Source organism: Anolis carolinensis, chromosome 6, assembly GCF_035594765.1.
Source record: "Anolis carolinensis isolate JA03-04 chromosome 6, rAnoCar3.1.pri, whole genome shotgun sequence".
Classification (NCBI taxonomy): Eukaryota; Metazoa; Chordata; class Lepidosauria; order Squamata; family Dactyloidae; genus Anolis; species Anolis carolinensis.
In genome coordinates, this window is record NC_085846.1 from 64,513,172 (window position 1) to 64,541,147 (window position 27,976).

The 27,976-nt window shown below is 40.7% G+C and overlaps 1 protein-coding gene across 4 annotated transcripts in view; it reads left to right on the forward strand.

Moving 5' to 3' along the window:
* Positions 1-27,976, forward strand: part of fyco1 (FYVE and coiled-coil domain autophagy adaptor 1) — an 88,913-nt gene that overhangs the window by 20,411 nt on the left and 40,526 nt on the right. For 2 of the 4 annotated variants that reach the window (XM_008118291.3, XM_062957872.1), the window contains exons 5-12: positions 8,462-8,568; positions 11,464-11,607; positions 14,185-14,278; positions 14,655-17,276; positions 18,091-18,183; positions 19,046-19,164; positions 20,166-20,333; positions 24,810-24,959. In XM_008118291.3, coding sequence (XP_008116498.2) covers positions 8,462-8,568; positions 11,464-11,607; positions 14,185-14,278; positions 14,655-17,276; positions 18,091-18,183; positions 19,046-19,164; positions 20,166-20,333; positions 24,810-24,959 — 3,497 coding nt within the window. Of the gene's footprint in view, positions 1-7,467; positions 7,523-8,461; positions 8,569-11,463; positions 11,608-14,184; positions 14,279-14,654; positions 17,277-18,090; positions 18,184-19,045; positions 19,165-20,165; positions 20,334-24,809; positions 24,960-27,976 lie in introns of those variants that run through there. The other 2 variants (XM_062957874.1, XM_062957873.1) reach the window with 2 other exon arrangements.

The following is a 27,976-nucleotide window of genomic DNA, read 5'->3' on the forward strand; positions in this document are numbered from 1 at the left end:
TATGGCTGATAGGCTGCATTAGGAATGATTTATACACAATACCCAAGAAAGCACAACTGCTTGCACAATGATTTTCCACGTGTATAGTGGCCCAATAGGATATTGGCCTTACTTCCTTCTTGCAAGTTATAAAAATAAGCAGTATTACCATCTGTCTGTCTTTGTTCCTCATGTATTAAACTCTTCTGCTGTTTGTTTTGAACATATGCTCTGCACTGGGGACTTTTACTACTTTGACTCATAATAAAGTTCCTTAATTCATGAGTAATATGGTTAGAATCTTTTTCTCCTTTGAAACACAATTAAAACAAAATCAAGGAAGTTTTAGAAAAGTACATGATCTTGAAAGTAAGCTGGGAATAGTAGGGGTGCACTGAGCTTTTGTCAAAATGAATAGTTGCATTGTTGGCAAGGAGTGGGTTAATTATTAATGCCAATACACAAGACAGGGGATCAGTGTTTCTCCATGGGCCTTTTCGCACTTCATAGATATAGCACTGTGATTCCATTTTAATTGCCATTGTTCTATACTATGGAACCCTGGGATTTGTAGTTTCTCTGAAGCTTATGGTTTTTTATAGGGCCCTTCCACACAGCCATTTAACTCTGAATATCAAGACAGATAATCCACAATATCTGCTTTGAACTGGATTATCTGAGTCCACACTGCCATTTAATCCAGTTCAATGTGGATTTTATACAGCTGTGTAGAATATAAATAATAATTTTATTTTTGTATCCCGCCTCCATCTCCCCAAAGGTACCCGGGGCGGCTTACATGGGGACAAGCCCAATTAACATAGTTAAAATATGACATACTAAAATTCATAAAACAACATCATAATAGAACAATATAAAACATCACACAACATAACACAGTATAAATACCATCAAACAAACCACCAATGGCTTGAGTATTAAACAGTTTCTGAGGAGTGGGCGGGCTAGTGCAAATCAGTTGCAAGGACAGGGATGATGAATAAAGTGCAGAAGCCAGATGATAAAATTAGGAATGAAAGGCAATATGAGATAGAGCACTATATCTCTGGGTAGCGAGCAGTAGTAAAGGGCAAGGACTAGACTTTGGGCCATAGCTGGGGCCAAAATTATCTGGGGAACTGTCGAATCAAAAGCACATGGGAATACCATGGAAGGGGCCATAAGTTAGCCTAACTAGTTTGCTATGATAGACCAGTTCTCCATGTACTAGCCTACTCTCCTTTTAAAATATTTCTATCTAATAGCTGTTTGAGCATCAGGCACAATTAGTTCTGTGTAGCATAGAGTTGGTGTGTGTAATTTTGTCTTGCATATACTGCCAATTTACTTTATTAGATGATCCCATATTGCAGCAAGAACTGGCACAATGTTGTGATATGAGCGCCAGACTAGGATTCTGGAAGATCAAAAATCATATTCCTGCTCAACCACCGGTGTCCTTGAGCAAATAACTCTCCTTCAGAAAGGCAGTTACAAACTTTCGCTAAATAGATCCTGCCAAGAAAACCCTATCATGGTATTATCAAAGTCAAAGGGACATCAAAATCATATCCCTGCAGTGGAGCAATGGCCTTCTGCCTATTCTGGTTCACATGGGAAAATCTGCCCAACCTTCTCCTTTGCCTAATACCCCTCATGTTTGTATCAGTGACTTCACCCATCTTCATTCACAAATTTTTTTCCAATGTGTAGACTCAGTGATGGGCTTGAAGATGGCAGAATATACCAAACTAGTTATCATTTATTTATTTATTACACTATGTAATACAATTGAAAAAAAATTCTGTTCCTGGTTTGAAAGAGTTATTTCCTGTTTAATTGTGAAATACTTACTTTGAAAGTAATTTTTATACTTCAGAAACTTTGTTTTTGAGTCTGCCACAAACTATGTTGAATTGGCTGAGACTCAATGAGATATTCATTGACAAACTATAGCAAAATGTGCTGCAGGATGTCCTGCAAAAACAACATTTTTGCAGTTTAATACACTTTCCCCATATTTTTATGACAGAACCAATTAGCAAATGACATTTATAACCCAGGAGCAAAATTGTGTTACATAATGCTGTAATGCTTGTATTTTACTCTTCAGACAAATAGTCTGTCAGGGTTTACTAACTAATCATTGGCTGTTAGAATTGGGAAGAAATTTTGAAATTTATCTGATCTAGCACCTTACAATTGCAACATTTGTGTCAGCTTCTGCTCACTGTCTCCTCAAGCAAGTGTAAGAGATGAATCGATTTTACCTTTAGAAAGGTTTTCCTAACATTTAGCCAAGATCAGTTTGCCTTTCATTTCAATCCATTGATTCTAATCTTGGAACAAAAGAAAACACCTATGACTTTTTTCTTCTTTTTCTTTTCTTTCTTTCTTTCTTTCTTTTTTTTTCCATTGTAGCCTTTCTAATACTTTAAGACATTTCCCATGGCTTCCCTTATTTTCTGTAGGATGAAAATATTCAGCTCTTTCACCTCACTGATTTCTAAACCTCTCGCCTTCTGGCCACCTTCATCTAAATGGGATTTAGTTTGTCACTATTTTTAAAGTGTAGCATCTGTAATTGGATGAAATATTTCAGCAACTTGTTTTCTGATTTGTTCTTAAAATGGTTCTCTTTCTCAGTCTTTTGAATTCCAAAATAGGAAAATAAAGCACAATTCCTGGAAGATTCCTTATCAGCCCTTGCTGTTAATCAGTTGATTTGATTACTTAACGGGATGCTTCAAAGAAGTTAAGAGAGATATTTGCTAAGAGTTAAACCTTGTGCACACAAACAGGGGTTATGTTATCATGGTGATACCAGCTTAGGAGAGGATAAGCACAAAGACCTAGAGCAGTATAGTCGCTAGGAAAATGAGCTAACAAAATGCAAATCCCTCTTTGAGATGTTAACTCAAGATGAATTAACATCTTAGATGTGTTATCATTGTTCAGCTGTTAAGTTTATAGTAGAGGAGTATAGGTAGTGATTTATGCTCACTGAAGAAATCTATAAATAATAGTGTGTTGTGCAGTTATTGTTAATTTATAAGATTAATTTTGAATATCTGATAAAATGCATTCTTCATACAAACCATTCCGAGTTTGGAAAATTGATTTTTGGACAACAAATCCCAGAACCCCGCAGTGTGATTATGTCCATGGTGGCTTTGGGAATAGGGCAGATACAGTTCTAAAAGATAGCTTTTCTAAGCTCTGCTATTATTGCAGATTCTGGCTGGTTTGGGATGACAAATTAGGGATCCTAGCATAATTTAAAAAAATGTTGGGATGACAAATTAGGGATCCCGACTTAATTTAAAAAACAACGTAAAGGAGGGGTATGCTGGTACTTCTGCTCTCCCTTTCACAGAAACAAATGAAAATTGTGCCAGAGTGAGGTCGAGTCGATTGGAAACTCGTTCTCTTTCCAACTTGAGTTCCATCCCTAGGCATACGGCCGAGAAGGTGCTACCAATGCCCCTCCTGTCCCTGCTACTATTCAATGCTAGTTCTATTGTCAATAAAACTGCTACCCTCTCTGACTTTATTCTCGATCAAGCAGCGGACCTGGTTTGTATTACAGAGACCTGGATCCGTGAGGGTGATAACATTCCCTCACATGAACTGACACCTCCAGGCTTTCAGATATTTTAACAGCCACGGAGTGGGGGTCGGGGTGGAGGGGTAGCAATACTCTCCCGTGATTATTTTAACATCAAAGCTATTCCAACTCCAAAGATAGCTGGTATTGAGTGTGTTGGTGTGGTCCTGGCTAGCAGGGAATCCCTAGCCATTCTTGTAGTTTACCGCACGCCTGGGTCTCCGGGACAGAGTCTGCTGAACTTATTAGATCTTGTGGCGGACTGGGTCCTGAAGTTCCCCAGACTTATTGTTCTCGGTGACTTTAATGTACATGTCGAGGCACTGCCATCTTCATCTGTGACTAAGGACCTAGTACCAACCTTTGAAGCTCTAGGGCTCTCACTACTCAAGACTCGCCCTACTCATCGGGCCGGCCACACTCTGGACCTGATCTTTAATATCGGAGTACAAACATCTCTATCCGCGCGGTAATTGATGTTCCCTGGTCTGATCACGCTGTCCTGAAGGCCCGTATTGAGATTCCATCTCCTCCTCCCCATCCTGCCACACCAATCTTTGCTCGGTCTAGGAGACTCATGGAACCTGCTAGGTTCTTGAATGCCCTTAAGGGCCTGGGAGCTGTGTGCGTCACTCTCAATGAGCTAGTCAACACCTGGAATGTCAGTTTGTTGGCTGCCTTGGATGAGATTGCCCCCAGACGCCTCCTTCGCCTTCACTGGAATTGCTCCCCCTGGTACACTAATGAGCTACGGACGATGAAGCAAGCACGAAAGCAGCTGGAACATCGGTGGCGACGGAAACCCGACAAGGTATCACTGTCCGCTTTCAAGGCTTTTTGCAGGTCCTACGAATCAGCCGTCAAGGATGCTAAAAAATCTTACAATTCCTCCTTAATAGCCTCTGCTAGATCGCGCCCAGCTCAAGTATTCAAAATCGTTCATGCTTTGACCACTCCAGCTCCCTTAGTCCAAAACCCAGCAACTACAGCTCTTACAGCAGAGGCATTCCAGAAGTTTTTCACTAATAAAATCACCGTGCTTCGGCAGGAACTGCCCCCTACAGTTGATACCTTAAGTGAGCTTGAGACTTTGTGGCCGCTGAGTGGGCCTATCTTTGACCGATTTACTCCGCTTGACAGGGAAGATGTCGCTAGGATCCTAGCTGTTGCAAAACCAACCACCTGCTCCCTTGATCCGTGTCCCTCCTGGCTGGTGAAGAGCTGCCTGGAAGGTCTACTCGATCCGTTGAGTAATATAGTCAATGGCTCTCTTGAACAGCGGGTCTTCCCGGACAACCTAAAAGAGGCAAAGGTTCGTCCCTTGCTAAAGAAGCCTAGCTTGGATCCCATGACCCTTGCCAACTATCGTCCTGTCTCCAACCTCCCATTCTTGGGTAAGATGATAGAGCGGGCTGTACTGGGACAATTGCAACAATTTCTGGATGATACAGCCGGCCTGGACCCTTTCCAGTCAGGCTTCTGCCCTGGCCATGGGACGGAAACAGTCCTGGTTGCCATTACAGATGAACTTCGTCGCCAGTCTGATAGCGGCGGTTCAGCGCTACTGGTACTTCTCGACCTTACCGCAGCGTTTGACACCGTTGACTACGATCTAATGATTCACCGTCTCGCCATGTCCGGAGTTCGCGGTCAGGCCCTCAATTGGTTCAACTCATTTCTGCGAAACCGGAGCCAATGCGTGGAGTATATGGATCAAGTCTCCGACAGATCTCCCCTCCTATGTGGGGTACCCCAAGGTGCAATTCTCTCCCCTCTTTTCTTCAACATCTACGTTAGACCCCTTGCTAGTTTGCTTCGGAGTTTCGGCCTAGACTGCTATCAATATGCGACGACACCCAACTCCTTCTGCACTTGGAGCCTGGAGCAACGTCAATACCAGACAATTTCACCTTATGTCTGGAGGCTCTGTCGAACTGGCTACGTGCTAGTAGACTGAAGGTGAACCCGGCGAAGACTGAGATTCTCTGTCATGGCCGCTCAACTGGTCTGTCCCATTTGCTACCCACCTTCGATGGTGCTGCCCTATCTCCTTCGCCCTACCGTTAAGAGCCTGGGTGTCGTTTTAGATTTGCAGCTGACAATGGAAGCTCAAGTCGCTGCTGCCAGCAAACAGGCCTTTTTCCACCTACAACAAGCGAGGCAACTGGCACCCTATCTATCTGATGAGGCGCTGGCAACAGTCATCCATGCCACGGTCACGTCTAGGTTGGACTATTGCAACGCCCTGTATGTTGGCCTTCCGATGTCCACGACCCGAAAGCTCCGTATTGTTCAGAATGCGGCAGCCAGGCTACTCACAAGAACACCCATGAAATGCCACTTAACACCAGTGCTGCAGCATCTGCATTGGCTTCCAACTGATTACCGTGGCCTATATAAGATGCTAGTTCTGACCTTTAAAACTCTTTATGGCCAGGGCCCATCGTACCTTAGGGACCGTCTCTCCTTCTCCCATCATCGGAGGTCGCAACGACCATCCCAACGAGACTTACTTTATGTACCGGGTCCTAGAGAAGTGCACTTGGAAAGGACCAGGTGCAGAGCTTTTCTATTTCTGCCCCTGCCTTATGGAATGCCTTGCCACTCTATATGAGAGCCATGCGTGAGTTAGGGCCTTTTACCCTAGCACTCAAGACCTAGCTCTTTACTAGAGCTTTTAATCTATGTTAATTTTATCAATATTTGTATGTATATATTTTTATCCTTTACAATTTTATCTTGTAAATCTCCTAGAGCATCGTGGATGGAGGGCGATTAATAAGTAATTAAATGATGATGATGATGATGATGATGATGATGATGATGATGAAAATGGGAAGTGATAGCTTCTCTAATCTGTAATATTTGGACATATTGCCCAAGATCCTATATGCCCACATTCAATTCCACATCCTCTCATCACCCAGTAGCTTACAAATCTGGGCGAAGGTCCTTCCACACAGCCATATAACCCAGAATATCAAGGCAGAAAATCCCACAATATTTGCTTTGAACTGGGTTATCTGAGTCCACACTGCTGTATATTCCAGTTTTATTCAGCTGTGTGGAAGGTACCTGATGCACTTTCTACTGTTACATACCAAGAGGAAGTAGTGGGAACAAATTCAGACCATGGAGTAACACTAGGGCCCCTTCCACACAGCTGAATAAAAGCCCACATTACCTGCTTTGAACTGGAATATATGGAAGTGTGGACTAAGATAACCCAGTTCAAAGCAGATATTGTGGGATTTTCTGCCTTGATATTCTGGGTTATATGGCTGTGTGGAAGGGCCCTACGTCTCAGCCTGATCAGGTGGGAGAAGTGATAGTTCACTCTCAAATAAAGTACACCTGCCTTTCCCCTCCTGTGAGACCAGGCAAGTCAGATCTTTATCGTGTAAATATTTTCTCCTCTTCACCAGCCTGTGATACTATATGGAGCCCTGCTGGGCTTTGAGAACTTCCAGGTAGTAGTTTTGGAACAGAGCAGGAGGCTAATTGAATAACTATCTGCACCATGTTCAAAATCAGACTTCGTTATGTTTGTGCTGCACTTATGTATACGTAAGTCACTAGCCAAATGGTGTGATTATGTCTGAATCCAGGATTATGGTTAAACATGCCCAACTAACCAGGAGCAACCTTTTCTAGCTCTAGTCTGCATTCAAAGAGAATGAGTGCTGTGGCAATTTATGGGACATCCAGACATAAACAGTATTTCCTTGAAACTATGTACAATTTCACTAGAACAAAGAAGAGCAGTAGTTCTCAACCTGTGGGTCCCCAGATGTTTTGGCCTTCAACTCCCAGAAATCTTAACAGCTGATAAACTGGCTGGGATTTCTTGGAGTTGTAGGTCAAAACACCTGGGGGACTCACAGGTTGAGAACCACTGATATAGTGTAAGGTGGAGACAGGAATACAAAGGTACTGGTAAGTGCAAAGGTGTCATTTGCAGATAACACTATGTAACCATATATGAAAAAATATGTTCCTGGTTTGAAATTGTTATTTCCTATTTATGTAATTATGTAGTACTTACTTACTTTGAAACTCCAGAAACTTCGTATGTTGAATTGGTTGAGACTCTATGAGATATTCATTGAAAAACTATAGCAAAATGGTTTACAAGATGTCCTGCAAAATCAAAGTTTTTGCAGTTTAATAAACCTTTTCCATGTTTTTATGATAGAACCAATTAAGATATGACATTTTAAACCCTGGAATGAAAATAGTGTTACATAGTGAAATCTTCTTTCACCCCATCCTCCCCAGGAATATCTGTATGTCAAAATCTTGTCAAGTGTGCTGAAAGGTATACGCATTGAATGAGCATCCCCTAATCCCTTACCATCTACTTTTGCCATTTAGTAGGCATTGTTTGTAAATGTTGATTGATTCTGTTTCATGTATGAATCCCAAAGCTGTCTCTTTAAAACGGCCTGGTGTGAGTGCAGTATAACAATTGCCCTGATCTATATAAAACCAGAAAAGACCATAGCTTTCAATGGGTGAAAAACTCGGGGCTATGTCTGTTTTTATTGTTGCTTTTATTGTTGCTTTTATTGTTTTTATTGTTATTTTAAAGCTAAGTGTATTGTTTTAATCTATTTCTGTAAACCGCTCTGAGCCAAACTGGGAGTAGTTTAAACTGGTATACAAGTTTAATAAATAAATAAATAAATAAATAAATAAATAAATAAAATATTTTGGAAAACTCTGCTAGCCACGGGATTCTGGGAGTGATGGTATAAAAAAAATAACATTACCACATTCTAGAGAAAATTATTCCTTTGTCTGTTGATTACTGAGTCATACGCACAGCCATTAAACCGTACTGCATGTTTGTTTGTGATTGTTCTCTTTTTCTAGCTCAGAACTTCCCTTGGCAAGGGAAGGGCATTTCTCCGTTACTCCTTAGTGCACCAAAGACTTGCAGATACTTTGCAACAGTGTTTTATGAATACCAAAGTTACAAGGTACTTGTCCTTTATTATTTGTGTTTGTTTTCTGTTGTCAAATTTATATTCTATCCCTCTATTAAGTGCTGGCCAGGGTAGCTAACAACACTAGTAGCGTTCCAATAAAAATGGATTGAGTGACATTGCAATGTAGTGTGCAAGAAAGCATAAAAACAAGTTAGTTGAAGTAAAATAAATATTCGACCAGTTTCTGAGGACTGAGCTTTCAAATCAAAGGCTTCCAAAAATCAATATGTCTGCCTACTAGTCGAAAGTAATTAGAGATGAGGCAAACAAATCCTTTCTTGGCAGAGAGATACCAGACAGAACAGAGATTTGTGAAAGACATGAGAAAGAGGCAGAACCAGCAGTGCTTACTTATAAAATGGATTTGGTTTCTACTCCTCTTCCTGTGTTTGCCTTTTCATTTGTCCAGGAAGAACAGAGATTTGTGGCGCACAGGAAGAGGAGCCGAATCTGCATGCCATCTAAGTGAAAGTTCACATGGCAGCCCCAACTTCAGTAGGTGATAGAGTATTAAACTCACAAATACTCAAAACCATGAGTGTAAAACTTGTGAAAGTGAAGTGCCAAAGGTGTTGTTAATGTTTCATCACATTTACTGTCGTCTTAAGGTATTTCACTAAAAGTTTTAAAAAATGGTCTGCAATTCTCATTTGCCCAATTAGAATGGTAAAGGCTAGGCAATTGTAATCCAAAACATCTGGAGGCCAAATTGTTCCCAGTTCCAGTCCTACCTGGTACCTAAACTCCTGGAGCAATGACAGGACACTTTTTAGAGGCTCTAACTTTGGGGGCTATGGGAGGGCCAGATGGATGAAAATGGCCTTGACCTATTCTTTACCTACACTTATTCTAACAGTTTGTAAAAACTGCCCTTGGAAGCATACTTACAGTGAGTAAAGCTGCTAAACGCTGGTGTTACGTGAACTGATTACCCAGCTGCAGCAGTATCCGGGTAACTATTCTGCATCAAGCCTCTGGACTATCTTTAATGACAGCCCCACATAGAGCACATCACAATTGTCCAGTCTAGGGTTATGATTTAGATGCACAATTTTGTTGTATATCTTACAACAGCTGTGTCCCCCTGGGGAGATAGGGCAGAATACAAATAAAGTTTTATCATTATTATTATATTATTATTATTATTATGTTTCTTGGTTCAATACTGAGCTCAGTGATTTAATTCCGAGTTGTATCAGCTGAAGTATGTACCACTGTAATGTTCTGCAGAACCTAGTAAAAAACACACAGACCTTGCCTTGACCTGTTCTGACCTGACTGGATGGGAATAGTAGTTCACATAGTCATGATTATATTGAACAAAGGCACATATGTGATAAATGTCCTGTTCTTCAACTATTAACTGTGGTGGGTGCCTGAGAATATGAATACAGAAAGTAAATACGTATATATGTGTGTACAGTAGAGCCTCACTTATCCAACATAAATGGGCCAGCAGAACATTGGATAAGCGAAAATGTTGGATAATAAGGAGGGATTAACGAAAGCCTATTAAAAATCAAATTACATTATGATTTTACAAATTAAGCTCCAAAGCATCATGTTTTATGACAAATCGACAGAAAAAGCAGTTCAGTACACGGTAACGTTATGTAGTAATTACTGTATTTATAAATTTAGTACCTAAACATCACAATGTATTGAAAACATTGATTACAAAAACATTGACTACTAAAAGGCAAACTGAGTTGAATAATACAGAACGTTGGATAAGCAAAGGTTGGATAAGCGAGACTCTATATGTATATATATGTATAGGTAGGCATATATACAACATACATAAAGATTTATAGATCTATATATTAAATGGTGTTCTAGTGTGAAGATTGTTTGTGTTTTAACTTTTTATTATGCATTTTTAGCTTATCATGGTTTTAATCTTTTTAAGCTACCTTGGGTCCCGTGCTAAGAGAAAGGCTGCAATATAAAATATAAAATATAAATAGATAGATAGACAAGTGTGCCTATTACTTTTTATTACTGTATATGTGACTATATGTTTTTCAGCCTTTTCTTAGCGCTGAAAAGCCCTCCTCGACTTATACTCAAGTGTGAGTCCTGGCTGGCTTATATTTGGGTCAGCTTATACTCGAGTATATAGTTAATCAGAGTTAGATAGTCTTATCTTATTAAAGTCTTATTATTATCTTAAATTACAGTTTTATGTAAATATTCAAAAACATGTAAGCTATTGATGTCTCAATTAATGTAATTTTATTGGTATCTATTTTTAAAATTTACCAGTAGCTGCTGCATTTCCCACTCTCGTCTTATACTTGAGTCAATAATTTTTCCCAGTGTTTTGTGGTAAAATTAGGTGCCTCAGCTTATATTTGGGTCATCTTATACTTGAGTATATATGGTATATGCTTTCTTAACAAATTCACAGGCAGAATCATTAGAGAAGATGTTTGGATATGATCTAATGAATTTAATTGACTAAGGCTACATTCCTATACACATCTACCTCAAAATATGTTGACATGAAATCTACTACTTTGAAAATTTCAGTTTACATCTTCACCTGGGAGCTAATCCCATTCAACCCAATAAGACTTGTTTCTGAATACAGTCATTTAGGAGTGTTCTGTTGAGATCTTACTCTTTTCAGAGGGGTTTATTTGTTGCATTTTTCTGCAGTCATTGCTTATAGAAAAAATGTTTTTTGTTTTGCCACAGAGTTCTACTAACGAGACTGTTCAAAGCAGTTTGTTTTATTGTGGTGGGTTTCATTGAAACCGCATAGCATTTCAAAAATATACCAGAAAACCACGGTGTAATAGAGCTTTTGTTACCATGCATCATGTTGTGGACCATAAATATGAGCTGTTTTTAATTTTCTTTTTGCAATCCTTGTTTCTTTAGTGACTGGTACTATGCAAGAAGTCCTTTCCTCAACCCCAAAATGAGTTCTGATATCATTGGTCACCTTTACGAGTTAACTGAGGTTCAATTTGATTTGGCATCTAGAGGCTATGACTTAGATTCAGCATGGCCCACATTTGCCAGGTAATACAAGCCAAATAGTGCTGCGACATTAGAAAACTTTCTGTACCCTGTATTGTTATTTATAACATCTTTACTCTCCTGTGTGTGAGTCAGTGGCTAGATAGGATTTCATTATAAACAGTGTATTAAATTTCAGCATCCTTTCAGTGCACAGTCAGGTCAAATCACATCTTAAGAAATAGTTTAGCTTGTGAGCTCTTAACAGCAGAAGCCTCCCACAAGGATGGTAAAACATCAAAACATCCGGATCAAAACATCCCCTGGGCAACGTCCTTGCAGACGGCCAATTCTCTCACTCCAGAAGCAACTCCGGTTGCTCCTGACACAGAAAAAAAAAATCTGTTGTTTAATGAATATTTAGAATTCTGTGCAAGAAAACACTAGCAGACTTCCTTAAATTATAATTTCCAGTGTGTACCCTGATCTAATCTTCAGTCTCTCTTCTCACAGAACATTGAAAACTATAGCATAGGAAAATGCATTAGAACACATTTGCAAAGAAGTCTTAAGTATTTGGCAAACTGCAAATTCAAGAATTTCTTAGGATGTAGTCATGACAGTTAAAAATGTTCCATTATCTAGGTGGAGGCCAAAAGGGGGCTGTTTTGCCTCCATGCTTAACTAAATGAACTGGAACCATAGGACGAAGGACAGATTGGAGACAAAATTGATCTCTTTTCCTCTTGTTGCCACTATGAAGTCTCTTGTGAGGAAAGAAATCTTTAAGTCTATGCAGTTCTGGATAGATATTGCCACAGAGTATAAAGTCTTGTTATGACTGGATTCTTTGTATCTTTGAGATGACTTCAATGCAATGTTGACATGGCTTTCTCTATTGCTGTAGTCTATGGCTTTTAATCTAATTTGAATACAGTTCCAACGTGACATGAATTTCTGTGATCCTTTTGCTTCCTACACTTCCTTCCAGTGCTTCACCAACTGACAAAACCCAACTGACAAAAATAACTGCCATTTCAGGCTGGCAGTAGCCAAGGCTAAGCTTGGCTTTAGAATCTTAAAGAGGCAGGGCAGCAGGTAATGTTCTGCCTTCTCGTGGCATGACAGGGGCACTAGATAAAGAAGGATAGTCCTTTTTATGGGTGGGGGGGGAGTTGAGGGAGTAAAACTATTGCCCCCTGTTTTCCTGTTATTCCCCCTACCGATGTCACCGTCATGGAAACAACCCTTGTTTCTGAAATGGGAAGTGAAGAAGGGGAATAACCAGCAAAAACGGGATAAATGTTTTTTTTCTTCAACTTCCCCTGTAAAATGGACTTTCCTCTCTCTAGCACCCCCATTTGGCGTCCGCTTGGATAATGGAACAGTACCCTGAAAGTAAATATAATGTGTGTATGCATGTATATGTATGTATGTATATGTGTGTGTGTATATATATGTGATATATATATATATATATATATATATATATATAAAGAGTGATGGAATCCTGACGACCGACAAAACAACAAAACTAAACACCCCACAACCGCGAAAATTGACAGCACAACCACTCATCCACGCCTCTAGATTGATACAACAAAAAGAAAAGAAAAATAAAGTCCTAATTAGAGGGAGAGGAATAATTGTTTTTATCCAATTGCTGCTAGTTAGAAGGCTAAGCTCTGCCCACTTGGTCTCCTAGCAACCCACTCAGCCCAGGGGAGAGGCAAAGTTAAGCCTCACGTAGACCTCTTCCACACTGCCTATAAAATACAGACATCACCAGACAACGCCACAGCAATGCGTGACCGGGCACAGCTAGTATATATTGTAAATACAGTAGAGTCTCACTTATCCAAGCCTCGCTTATCCAAGCCTCTGGATAATCCAAGCCATTTTTGTAGTCAATGTTTTCAATATATCGTGATATTTTGGTGCTAAATTTGTAAATGCAGTAATTACAACATAACATTACTGCGTATTGAACTACTTTTTCTGTCAAATTTGTTGTACAACATGATGTTTTGGTGCTTAATTTGTAAAATCATAACCTAATTTGATGTTTAATAGGCTTTTCCTTAATCCCTCCTTATTATCCAAGATATTCGCTAATCCAAGCTTCTGCTGGCCCGTTTAGCTTGGATAAGTGAGACTCTACTGTACTCCAATATTTAATCATGGATTAAAGTGGAAATATATCATTCTTCACTGTGATGTTATTTTCTATATATGTCACCTGACTCATTACTATATACCAAGTTGCTTATTTGTAGCTGTAGTTCTTTAAGTTAGTATCCATAAATTCACAGAAGCAGGTTTGTTCCCATTTGTGTGATGCACAGAGACTGCAAAGAATAATATGCGATGACTGAAACATAAACAGTTTCGAAGTTGCCCATGGAAACTGTCTTTTTTTCAGTCATCACATATCTGTATTTTAGTCCACACATATTACCAAAAAGCATCATTTTTAACATAAAAATGAAGCTATAGCACATTATTTTAGTGAGTCCAGTTTTCTATTTTATTAATAGTCAACGTATATGCTTTAGAGTTCACACATGCTTTACAATCGAAGCAGACATGGATTCATTTTGCAATGAGATAGTTATTATGAATTCTTTTTTTTATTTTTAGGAGAACATTATCTTCTCTTGGCTCCTCAGCTTACTTGTGGAAACCACCAAGCCGCAGTTCGAGTATGAGCAGCTTAGTGAGCAACTATCTGCAGGTAATTGTGTTAACAAAGCAGTGTGTTTCCTCATAAGCAAAAGCCTGGGTACTCTTCAAAGTCTGCATTGATGGACCTTACAATTATACTATTAAAAGGATAGAATTACAATAAAACTCACAGTCTGTTCTTTTTCTGCTTTGTCACTTGAGCCTTTTGATTACCAGAACTCTCTGTGTGTTTCCTATTTGCTTTCTTAGCACTATAATCTTAAATAAACAAGTATCTTGTTTGTTTGGTTTATCCAGGTGTTGTAAGAGTTTACTAATGGCTTATATATAATAGAAGTTTCTCCTGTATAATAATCTGAGATGGATGCAAAAAAGGAGACAGAAATTTTACTAATTTTCTTTTCATTTTTTCCTGTTCTTTTTAGGCACAAGAGATTCCTTCTAGTCCCAATGGGAACAATTTTTTAAATAATGAACCCCTTGAGGGCCTAGATGAGTTGCACACAGAGCTTGACCAGGCAGAGCTGCGGCAAAAGGAACTGCAGGATCGGATCCATCATCTGGAAAAGGAGAACCAGACACTTCAGGCAGCTGTCAGCTTCGAGCAACAGCAAGCTCAGGCCGAAAGGGAGAACAGTGGCCGGATCAGAGAGGAGAATGTCAGGCTCACAAAAATGCTTGAGGAACTGGAGAAACAACGCGAAATCTCCTACTGCACTCAGGGTACTGTACAGGACCTGCAGAAATGTTTGCAGGTGTTAGAACTGAATGCTGCTGAGAAACAAAGCGAATACTCTGCAAGGCTTGAGGAACTGGAGGCCAGCAAAAGGGACTCTGACTCGAAGCTACTTCTCCTGAATCAAGAACTGGAAAGCAGCAGATCCTCAATGACCATGAAGGACGTCTGCATCAGTGAACTTAAGGCCAGTCTGAAGTCAGCAGAGCAGAAGAATGAGGAGCTCATAGCCAAGACCCTCCTGAATGAAAAGGGACAACAAGCCAAGCAGTATGAATCTGCACTGAAGTTTGAGGAGTTGCAGAAGAAGGTCCGTACAGTAGAACAGGAGAAGGTTGATGCCTGTAAGCTAAATGACAAACATCTTTCTCAGCTTAAAGTTACAGAAGAGGAGCTGCATCTGAAAGATGATGCTCGGAAGGAGCTTGAACTGAAGTTGGAAAACCTCACCATCAGCTGTAAAGAAGAATCTGAAAAACTGAGTCTTAAACTGGAAACCATGGCAACCGAAAGAGCTGTTCTTGAGAAACAGCTAGCAGCAAAAGGCAAGGAGGCAGCTGATCTTCAAATCCAGTTGAAAGATTCATTGGAATGTGTAAAATCATTGGGGGGGAAACTTGAGGAGGAAAGGGAAGAGAAGGTGGAACTCGAGAGGTCCTTCAGCCTTAAAAAAACAAGAATGGAACAAGAAGTAAAAAACACAATGGATCAGCTTGTGTTGCTGGAAATTAAACTATCAGAACTAAGTCAGAGAGTTAATAGCTTAGAGGAACAAAAATCAGAACTTGTTTCTGAAAGAGATTATCTCAGAAAAATATTAGAAAAAATGGAGCAACAGGCAATCGAACAGAGCTCTTCATTGAGAAATGCCTCTGAAAGATATGAGAAGCTCAAGTCCCAGAATGCAAAGCTGCAACAAACCAATCAGAAATTAGAAGATAAGTGGAGAGCGCTGGAAGCATCTAAATCCTGTTTAGAAGCTGAGGTTGCCAAATTGAGAGCCTCTGAGAAACAACTCCTAAATCAAATAGATGATGCTGTAGTGTCTGTGGATGAAAAGGAGAAAAAGCTTCGAGAAGAAAACAAGCTTCTGGATGAAAACCTGCAGAATGCCACAAGGCAAAGCCAAGTTCTGGAAGAGAAGGTGAAAACTTTGCAGAAGGACTATCAAGAATTGAAACAGAACGAAGACACTATGAAGGAGTCTTTAAGTGTACTTGAAGCCAAGCTCCAGAGCACCAAAGAGCATTGCTTGCAAATGGAAAATAATTTGTCTTCTTTGAGGAAGAATGAAGAATCTTTGAAGACACTGCTTAAAGAGAAAGATGAGGCATTGCAGTGCCTGGAGAGTCAGTGCAAGAAGTTTCAAGGAGAAATTGAGAGGTGCAGGAAAAAAGTGAAAATTCTAGAAGCAGAAAAAGCAGATATTGAAAATATGTGTCTCCATCAAACGAAGGTGATTGAATCCATTAGTTCTGAAAAGACATCTTTAGAGAAAGCCCAGTTGGAACATACAGCCTGTCAGGGGAGAAAAGAAAAAGATCTGGCTTCCAGATTGGCTCTTTCTGAAGAACAGCTGCATATCAACCAGGCAGAGGTAGGTAGGCTTCAGGAGAAAATGATGGACCTTCAGGCTAAATTTCAGCAAACGGTTGCAGAGAAGGAGAAACTGCAAGGCAAACTGGATATCCATGAGACAGTCCTAAATGAGCATAAGTCCCTGGCCCTGCAGCTGAAGGAGCAAAATGAAGCCCTCAACAGGAACCATGTGCAGGAACTGCTTCAGTGTCAGGAGCAGGAGGAAGGGCTGAAAAAGGAAAGAGACCAGAAAGTCCATCAGAAGGCCGAAATGGAAAAGAGTGTGCTGTGCCTCACAGATGAATTGTCCAGGGTCAAGCAGTGTTTGGAGATGGTTAACATGGAAAATATGGAAATCAAGGATCTTCTCCATCGGACCAACACTGAAATGGCTGAACTGGGTATTCAGATTTGCACTCTGACATCTGAAAAGGCAGACGCAGAAGAAAAGCTGTCCCAGCTCATGGAAGAACTGAGTGCTACCAAAGAAAGAGCAGCTAAAGATCAAGAGGAGCTTCACAATGCTCTCTCAAGGCTCAGTCAAGAAAAAGAAGGTCTGCAAGAGAAACTTGAGGATTCTGAGATTTACGCCGCCACTGTACCTGACCTGCGGACTCAGCTAGAGACAGCAGAGAGACAGGCCCAGAGTCTGCAAGAGTTCAGCAAAGAGGAGCTATCTGCAGTCAAGTTTCAGCTGAGTACAGAAATTATAAACTATCAAACCAAATTTAAGGTAATGTGAGCAACAGATCTTTCCATGATGAAATAAGACCGGGATTCTGTACACCAGGGATGGGCAACTTCCAAATTGCACATTTGCCATCATAGCTTGAAAAGGTCACTTTTTTATTTATTTATTTATTTATTTATTTATTTATTTACATTACTTTTACCCCCCGAGGGGACTCAAAGCGGCTTACAATAAATAGGCAAAAATTCAATGCCTAAAAACAATGTAAAAAAAAACAATTCATATAAAACAATCTACAAAACAACAATTCATATAAAACAGATACCATTACAAAATAAAATCACATTATATAAAATTTTAAGCATGTCCAAGATTAGAATCCATTCATCCAGAATCCTCAATAAGTCTTCGTACAGGTAATGTAAAGTCCATGTTCTCATTCATTAAAAGCTTGTGTGCACAACCATGTCTTTGAAGCTTTCCTGAAGTCTAGGAGAGTTGGTATCTGCCTTATGTTGCTGGGGAGGGTGTTCCACAGCCAAGGAGCCACCACCGAGAAGGCCCTGTCCCTCGTTCCCACCAGCCTTACCTGCGAGGCTGGTGGGACCGAGAGCAGGGCCTCCCCGATGATCTAAGAGTTCTAGAAGGCTCATAGGGGGAGATACGTTCGGACAGGTACAATGGGCCAGAACCATTTAGGGCTTTGTAGGTCAAAACCAGCACTTTGAATCGGGCTCGGTAGCATATCGGCAGCCTCTCTTTCCTCAGTCTTAATAGTGTGCTTTGTTGATAGTGCCTAAAATGGATAATGTTTCTTTTTAAACACTATCCATGTGTGTTTGATATCTCCTGTCAGGCTGTCAACGAAGAATGTGAACACTTACAACGGGAACTTGAAAAGAGGAGCCAGCAAGTATCCATTGCAGAAGAAGCACTCAAAGACATGCAGGTAGGTTGTATATATGGTTGGGACAAACCACTCTCTGAAGTATTGGAGTCAACATATATTTGCGTTCTGGTCGATCTAACAAATGGGTTGAATATCTGCTAGCTCTTTTTGTGTGGCCTAAGATACATTCTATGTCTGTGCAACATACAGTTTGGCATGTAGACTATGTACATGTATCATATAGGTGTGAGCGTGGGTTTTTTAAACTCTCAGTTTTGGGGTGGCCAATTTGAATTGCGACCATCAGATGATAGTGCAGATTTAAGCTTCCCCCACCGGACAGAAAAGCCTCTTGTAATGTTTATAAGAAGGCATTTTTCTTGGTTTTCTTCCTTCAGGACTTTGATTCATGGGAGGATGGGGGGACTTAAACTTTCCCCATTGGTATGTACTGGTTTAAGTCCACACTTGGAACTAAAGATACAGATTATTCTAAATATCAAACCCGGGGCGCTCACTCCGCTCCCCGGGTTTGAACCTGGGACCTTTTGGTCTGCAAGTTCAGCAGCTCAGCGCTTTAACGCACTGAGCCACCAGAGGCTCCTTTTAAATTGTAAAAGCAATATAAAAAAAATAAGAACTGTGGTCAGGAAATAGACAATGGAGAAATGGTTTGGAGGTATTTTTGGGAGATATGGAAAAATGTTTCAGAAATATCTACAGCTACAAATATATTTTATTGTAACACTGCAGTGATAACAAGGCCCCACTTTGAATCTTCTTTAATATCATCCGGAAAAAGCCCCCAAGCCCTAAATTGTCCCAGTAGCCAAATGTATTCAAGATTGTGAATAAAAGGTTAAAAGACTTTTATGCAGCTCTTTTATTATATTCTCTCTCTCTTTTAAAACTGTTTTGTTAGGCTGCGAAAAGAGACCTGTGCACAAAACTGGATCTTGCCATGGATTCGATAACTGAGTGCAAAGCAGCGCTGCAAAAAAAGGATGAAGAGTTAGATCAACTTCAAGAAGATCTGAAAAGGTTAGACTTTTGCTTACACTGGCTTTTCCATATTCATATTTGTCTTTTAAACCTGTAAGGAGGCCTAACATACCTTTAATCACTACGTTGATCCAGTATGTCTTTATTTACATTTCTATTCTGCAATTACACTTTAGAAGTGAATAATGAGTTATTGATTGTGGTGTGCCTTCAAGTCATTTTTGACTTATAATTACCCTATCATATAGTTTTCTTGGCAAGATTTCTTCAAAAGGGATTTGCCATTGCCTTCCTCTAAGGCTGAGAAAAACCTGAATTTCCTTGGCTGAGCAGGGATTCGAATCTCAGCTCCAGAGTAATACTACAGTGCTTTTAAACCACTACATCATGCTGGCTCTCCTTGTTGGCTGTAGATTGCAGCAAACCAAGAAATGAACATGAACTTCAAATTAATGTTTAAAAATGAGAGAAGAAATTAAATTTAGCCTTCTTTTAGGAGCCAGAAAAGAGAATAGCACATGTAACCACTCACAGTTTCCTATGTTCTATTTTGTAGTCCAATCTCGATAGTGTTTTTTATCAGCAATCTAAAAACAGTGGGTGTTGTGTGGTTTCCTGGCTTTGTGGCCATGTTCTAGCACAGTTTTCTCTTGATGTTTCACCTGCTTCTGTCACTGGCATCTTCAGAAGATCCTCTGAATATATCAGTCACAGATGCAGGCAAAGCGTCAGGAGAAAATGCTGATAGCACACGGCCATACAGCCCAGAAACCACACAACACCCTAGTGAGTCCGGCTGTGAAAAGCCTTGGACAAGAAACCTCAAAACATTATCTGTATGACTTTTTAAAAAAAAGTTATCAATTAAGTGATGGTTTGACCCCATTGTTTAACGAAAAATACAATTCCATCTGCCTTGAAAATTGAGAGCTAGAATGGTTTTGTAGTACAGCTGTGCTGTGCAGGAAATATAAATAGTACCAACTGAGATGAACTTGATGTCTGAAAAGATAAGGGACTTCTAATATGTCTTTTAACAGGGCCCAGCAGGATGTCTGCAGAGCAAATGAGCAAATTCAGTACTCTAGTGATAACCTCAACAAGATGAAATCAGACCGTGACAGCAATGAGAAGAAGTTACTAGCTGAATTAGATGACCTCACAAGAACAAAGCAGTTCCTAGAAGAACGGTTGATTGAGCTTCTTAGGTTGGTTTCATATATGTTCTGTCATAAAATTGAAACTCGGGTCTTTTTATCTCTAGAATTTCCTATTGAAAAACTTAAATCTGTCTTTCAGGACAAGCTTAAGCTCTCAGCTTACTCTCTAATACAGGCATGGGCAAACTTGGGACCTTTACTGGCTGTTAGGAATGCTGGGAGTTGAAGTCCAAAACACCTGGAGGGCCCAATTTTGCCCATTCCTGCTCTAATACATCTGTTTATATTTGCCCTTCAAGTGATTAATTCTGTGGAATTCACGGAGATGTTTCACTTAATGCAAGGGTGGCATACTTCTTTTGTTGTGGGGGACAAATTTGGTCATTTTTCCCTGTGGACCAAGAGAAAAATGTATATTAAAAAAAAAACAGAAGCAACTGGAAGTTCAGCTCTAATTTTGAGGGGGGAAACACACACAACAAAAAACCAAAAGCATGTGTTTGCATACACATATGTTACACTTGTAAGGAAATTTCTGGACTTTGCTATAAAGAAAAATGAACACTCATAAAGGTTTTTAGGAACTTTAATACTTCTTTTTGGGATCAAAATTATTTGGTAGGGCAGGAAGAGCCCGGGTGCCACTGCAGGTTCCCTGTCTCTGCTTCAGTATCTCTCAAGATGAGATGTCATTCAGGGATGGTGTTTGCCTCCTTCAACTCACAGTGGTCTAATCTCACATCCAATGCACTCACTTGCATACGGGACTACAGTAAGCTCAGGCAAGGCAGGAGACAGCAGTGATCTTACAGTGGGAGTGAGATGTCCGTGGAGGCAACCTGTGCTGGTTTTGCTAAGACACTAGGGAAGGCTATTTAAAGTTTTGCATAAACACGAAAGTTACTTTCAGTAGGATTTACTGCCATCATGCTGATAGAGTTAGACCTGACCCCTATTTTAACAGTGGTGTGTAGCCAAAATGGGCCTATTCTACATCTTTATACAAACCAATTGGATTGGATTACAACCTCAGCATAGAGCAGATATCAGGACACTGCCATACTTGTAAACTTCCTTTCTCTCTCTTACTGAAGCATTTTGGGTTGTTTTTTTAAAAAAATCTGCAAACCCAGGGCCTCTTTGTTTTAACATGTTCTGAAACCACAAAGGATTCTCTGCATTGTCACCTATTTCTTTGCAGTGGTGTCGCAGCACGCTTGTTAACTAAACAACTTTGCCACATATCTGATAGCTTGAAGTGTACTTATTAGGACTTGTGGTTTGTGGGCCACATTTGACATTTTAAATTGCAAGGAATTATTTTCTGTAATGATGTTGACCTAGCACAAAATGCCTAAATGTATCTGTGCATGCATTTATAAATAATTCTTCCTTCTGTACACATAAGTGTTTTTGCTCATTGGCTGAACTTGCTGGAAGAGCCTCATAGTTGGTAGTCTGAACTGTTCTTCCCTTAGTTCTTTTTGTACCTAACTTTTCACTTGGAAAGATCTGCATGTCAGCACAAGCAAGACGGGCCTTCTTCCTTTAGCTTAGAATCAAAACATGCTTGAATTGTGTGTCTAGTAGTCTCGTCCATTTGTATGGAATCGCAATCCGTTTCTGTTTGTCCCATTTGTATAGCCTCGTTTCTGTCCACTTCTTCTGGAAACGGGTGCCTATCCAAATGAGCTTTTCTGTCCAAGGTCCGAAAAAACTGAAGATTTTCAGCCCATTGGCAGCAAAGAGCCAGGGCCTACATCCGAGCACACCCAGCATCTGGCGCTCAGCTGTAGGCCCTGGCAGGACCTGCCAGCCGGGCCTAAGAGCAGCGAACGCTCGGCACTCAGCTGTAGGCCCAGCCAGCCAGGCCCAACCAGCCGGGCCTACGAGTATCGAGCGCTTGGCACTTGGCTATAGGCACTGCTAGGGCGTGAACTAGGTCCTGTCAGCTAGGGCCTACATCCCAGCGCCCAGCTGTAGGTACTGCAAGGGCCTGCCATGACCTGGGAGTGCTGAGAGGCGCTTGGCGCGCCGAAAATCAGCCGACCAAATGGCTACCGTTTCTATTTTCTCCCATTTCACTGATATTTCCGTTCTGGAGGGGCATGTACCATTTCGTGCATTCTGAATGAACGGCATGAAACAAAAACACGAATTAAACAAATGAGACAGATTTTGGGCCTATGACTAGTGTCTAGCAAATGTTTCCCAGTACATATGTGAATTAAAAAAATTGCATGTGACAATTATGAACTGTTTGGATCTATGTGTTATCGAGAGCTTTCATGGACAGAATCACTGGATTGCTGTGAGTTTTCCGGGCTATATGTTTGGATCTACATTTCAATTGTTCACCTTGATTTTCATAGTGATTTTGTCAAACCTGAAGGCTTCCTTGCTTATTTAATTGGGTACAGCATTATTTATTGCATGCTAAATTGGGATAGAAGCACTGTGATTGGTTTATTGAGAACTAGCATGATCATGATAGGTGTGAGATTATGGGAGATGCAATCCCCAAATGTAACTTTTCTGCATGCATGTGTCCATCAATCCCTATAATGTAGAGATAGGGAAAGTGTGGCTCAAGGGGCTACATGAGACTTCATGACCATTTTGTAGCCCTGATATTTCCTTCAAAATCAAAATTGGCTAGAAAGAGAAGAAAATCACTGAACCCACAGCAAAAACTTCGCCTCCTTGCCTCCCACTGCCCTACCCCACTTCATCTGCTACATGCTGTGGGAAAATCTGTACTTTGACCAAATACCAGAACTGGAGGGGATGTTGCATATATTCTGGTTGTTTTGCAAATGCTGAGGAGCCTTCAAAAAAGGCATATGGTGAAAAATGCACCCCTTCCATAATTACCCATCCCGTTTGGAAGACAATCAAACTCGGCCACCTATGATGGCCTATGATGATGGCCCATCCTACTACAATGTGATGTTAGTCTATGTCCTACCCATTTCAATGGAACCTAAAAATCTAGACTAGACAAGATATAGATGGATTTATGAACAAGATGTTTTATCAGGTTCATATGTATATTTTTAGAGCAAAGTAGCTGTGAAAAGAATTATTGATCTGGGTTTTGAAAAAGTACCACTGGAAGAATCATAGAGTTGGAAGAGACTACAAGGGCCATCCAATCCACCTCTGTCCCAGGGAGGAAAACACAATAAAAGCACTTGTGACAGATGGCCATCCAGCCACTGTTTAAAAACCTCCAGAGGCAGACATTCCACCACATTTTGAGGCAGTGTATTATTCCATATGGCATCCTTTTAAATATTTAAACATGGTTATCATGGCATGTCTTAACCCTCTCTTCTCCAAGCTAAACATATCCAGCTCCCCATGCTGCTCTTCATAGAGCTTGGTTTTCAGGCCTTTTGCCATTTTAGTTGCACTCCTCTGAACATATTTCAGGTTGTCAATATCCTTTTTGAATCGTGGCACCCAGAACTGTATGCAGTATTCAAAATTATGTTTGACCAAAGCAGAATAGGCTGGGGCTATTATTTCCCTATTTCTAGACCAGGCCTGCACAACCTGTGGCCCTCCAGGTGTTTGAGATTCACACTCCCAGAAGCCATAGTCTGCTTGTCCAATGGTCAAGAATTCTGGAAGCTGAAGCCCAAAACACATGGAGAGCTGCAGGTTGTCCAGGCTGATCTAGACACTATACGCCTGTTGATGCAACCTAGAATTGCATTGACTTTGTATAATAATAATAATAATAATAATAATAATAATAACAACTTTATTTTTATACCCCGCCCCATCTCCCTGAAGGGACTCGGGCGGCTTACATGGGGCCTGGCCCGATAAAACAAACAAATAACAGTAACAAAGCAATAAAACAATTATCCCAGTAAAAACCATCAACATCAATAAAAACAATCATTGAAATAACAAGCAGGATACAGTGTTAAAAACAGGAGACTAATTTGTAGATCCCAGGCAAAGTGCAGAGTGTTACAAAATGGGAAAAGGAAATTTCACAGTTGAATGGACAATAAAGTGCGGTATAAAATGGCAAGACAACAACAATGGGACTATTATGGAATGGACAGATAGATCAATCCAGCAACAACTTTAGCCTTTCTTCCCCTTTTTACCTTACTTACTCACCAAGCTCCAGGGACTGGGGCTGCATCTATGTAAAGAACTAACAGCTGCTATCTCCTCTTCTAACTAAGTCTGACTTGCATCCTCTCAATAGTTGCCCTGTTCCTACTCCAGGCCAAATCTCTCTTCTCTCTCTCCCCTCCCCCCCCCCCCCAATTCATTTTTCACCCCATTTCCTGAGACTCTTTGCACCACAGGGGGAAATATATAGACAAATATATATTTTGCTCTCTAGGACAAATAGCACATCTCTGGTGTGGGAATTAGACTTGGAAAATTACACTGATGGAAAGAGGATAATGACATTAAGACGGGGGGGGGGGGGCTGCAAACTTAACTTTTATAATTCACAGATATCAAGTTATTATTTGTCTTTACATTTGAAAGGGACAAAGATGCCCTGTGGCAGAAGTCAGATGCTCTGGAATTCCAACAAAAACTGACTGCAGAACAAAGATGGCTCGGTGATGCAGAAGTAAGCAGCTGCCTAGACTGCCAAAAAGAATTTGGCTGGATGAATCGTCGACACCATTGCAGGTCAGTCCAACTTGATAAAGGTCTGTAAGCAGTAATGTCTGGTGAAACAATGCAACAAGCAAGATGTTAGGTATTGCAATTTCCCTAGTCACATTTGTAAATAGTGCAGATCTATAGTTCGAAAAGGTCCTGTCAAACTTGTAAAACATCTAGTATAGACACAGCAACAGTCCATGTTACTGCCTAGAAAGGGCTTAGAGGTAAGAGGCTTCTATGCCACCCATTGCTGCTTATGGCTTCTGTGCCACTCATAAGCCACTGGAAATGTGCCACCGGAAATGAAATTGAGAACATGAAAGGCAGAGAGACGGGTAATTTGGATGGTCTGATATTTCTTTAGACATCTGTGTAAATGGTCAGAATGGCAAAATATGTCACTAGCATGTAGATCAGAAAACAAAGTTAGGTCACACATCTTTTAAGGGGGTACTTATTAACGCACATTAGGAACTTGTGATGTATGGTCATCCAGATTCCTGGATGTTTGAATTTATTTATTTATTTATTTACATCATTTCTATCCCGCCCTTCTCACCCGAAGGGACTCAGGGCGGCTTACAAAACTGGCAGAATTCGATGCCAATACACAACAATACAAAAGAATAAAACATAAGCATAAACATAGTGCCCTCTGCACTAGCACATCCCATCTTTCTCACTAATTTTTCCAATAAAACTGTTTGTTTTGTAATTGTGACAAGCACAAAATAGCATCAGAAAATACCTTGTACTGAGATGATGTAACCTTATAATGATTTAATTGAATAAAAGGTTCAAGTCAAGGGCCTTAATTCACTAAAAAGGCTTTAACTGATTCACAGACTTAAGTACAGTAAGGCTTTGTAAAATTTGTATCACCAAGCATTTATCCTGATCATACCCTCTTTCCCCGAAAATAAGACAGGGTCTTATATTAATTTTTGCTCCCAAATATGCACTAGGTCTTATTTTCAGGGGATGTCTTATTTTTCCATGAAGAAGAGCTCACATTTATTGCTGAACAACAAAATGAACATTTATTATATACTGTAAAATAGTTGTCATCACAAACCAGCATAACCAGACAAACTGTGAATCCTATAAAGAATTTATTGTTACTACCAATATTTACATGTACAACAATCTATGGTACCTGTCACAGACAGAACGCCACCAGATAAGATTCAACACAGTTTATTAAAGTTACAGAACCAAAAATGCCCGTAAAAGACAAAGGGCTAGGCAAACACTGGCCTTCAAGGTGAAAAGATACTAAAAAACGTTCAAAAGATAAACCGGATTAAACCGGAGTTTAATCCGGGTTAAACCAAAAATGCTTACTTCAGCCTGGCACTATAAACAAACAAAAGCTGGTAAACAAGGTTCAAAGAAACACAAGTAACTGGCAGCAGATACTTCTCTGCTGCCAAAAGCTGTGATTGAGTAGCTAAGAAGTTACTCCTCCAAGCAGCAAGCGAACTCCGGGTTCAAACACATCAATCAGGGCAGCAGCGGTCAGCGAGGTCCCAATCCGGTCCGAAGGTCGTAAGCCAGGTACAGATGCCTTAATTCACCAGTTCCAACGATAGCCACAGGAAGGTTAGTCCGAAGTCGTAGTCAGTCAGTCAGTCAGTCAGTCCAGAGTAGGCAATTAGTGTCCGTCAAAAAGACGACGGAGGTCCAAGCTATTAAGATTAAACACAGGTTGCACAACAAAAGCCCACACAGTTCCTCCCGCCGTCCATGCCCAGTGTCCTTGGCAACTTACGTATTCAGCAAACGAATCACACCCGTCTTCAGGAAGTTCCCAACAAGAGCCCAAGCGTTCGTCCAGATTACCTTGCCCAACGCAATTAGCCCTGGATTCCAAACCCCATTTTATGCCAGTTTACAACTCCTCATCGCTGTCAGCTGTTACCCTAATTCCAGGTGCCTCATCATCATCCTCCTCATCAGAGCTAAAACACCTTTGACTACGCCCCACAGCATCCCCAGCTGTGGATCCCGTTCCATCCCTCCAGCTCGTCCACGGGTCTAATCCTGAAACCCCCCAGTCGCCTCCCATACTATCATTGCCGGTGGCACCCAAATCCTCTCTCACACGAGTCCATTCCATGTCATCCTCCTCTGAGCTAACCATCTCTTCCTCCATTCCCTCGGTAAAGCCCTCAAAAGAGTCTTCGTCAGTTGGTTCTGCAAATAAGTCCCGCAGCCGCTTCCTTTCTCGCTCCTCAAGAGAGTCTGACTCTCGAGGAGTCTTACGACCACGTCTCCCAGTATCGGAGCCATAAGGCTCAACCATAACACTATCCCCTCTCACAAAGGCCTCCTCCTCCAAAGGTGGAGATACAGCAGTGATTTCTTCAGCTACAGTGTTACGGCGCCCAGAAGTATCTAACTTCAACAAAGAACGGTGAAAAACAGGGTGGATCTTAAAAGAAGAAGGCAAACGCAACCTAAATGCCACAGAAGAAATCTTTTTAGTAATAGGAAAAGGTCCCAAATACCGTGGCGCAAACTTTCCTCCAGCCTGTTTAATATATTTGGATGATAACCAAACCAGATCCCCTTCCTCCAACTCCTCCCCGGCTTGTCTATGGCGGTCGGCTTGAGTCTTCTGCGCTGCCTTAGCTTCTAACAACAGCCGGCGAGCAACATCATGTAAGGCAGCCATTTCAGAGGAACGGTACACCGGGTCAGAGGAAACCACATTGGTTGACGGCGCCACCCCTCCCCGCGGATGAAAGCCATAAGTTAATTCAAATGGGGTGTGTTGACTCGACGTATGTACAGCGTTATTATAGGCAAATTCAGCCACCGACAGCCATTTTACCCAAGCACTTGGTTGTTCTAGACAGAAACAACGTAAATACTGTTCCAAGAACCCATTAACTCTTTCAGATTGACCATCCGTTTGTGGATGAAAAGCAGAGGAGACATTCAATTTGGTTCCCAAACACTCATGGAACTGCCTCCAAAAACGAGACACAAATTGCGGAGCTCTATCAGAAACAATAACCTCAGGAGCCCCATGCAAA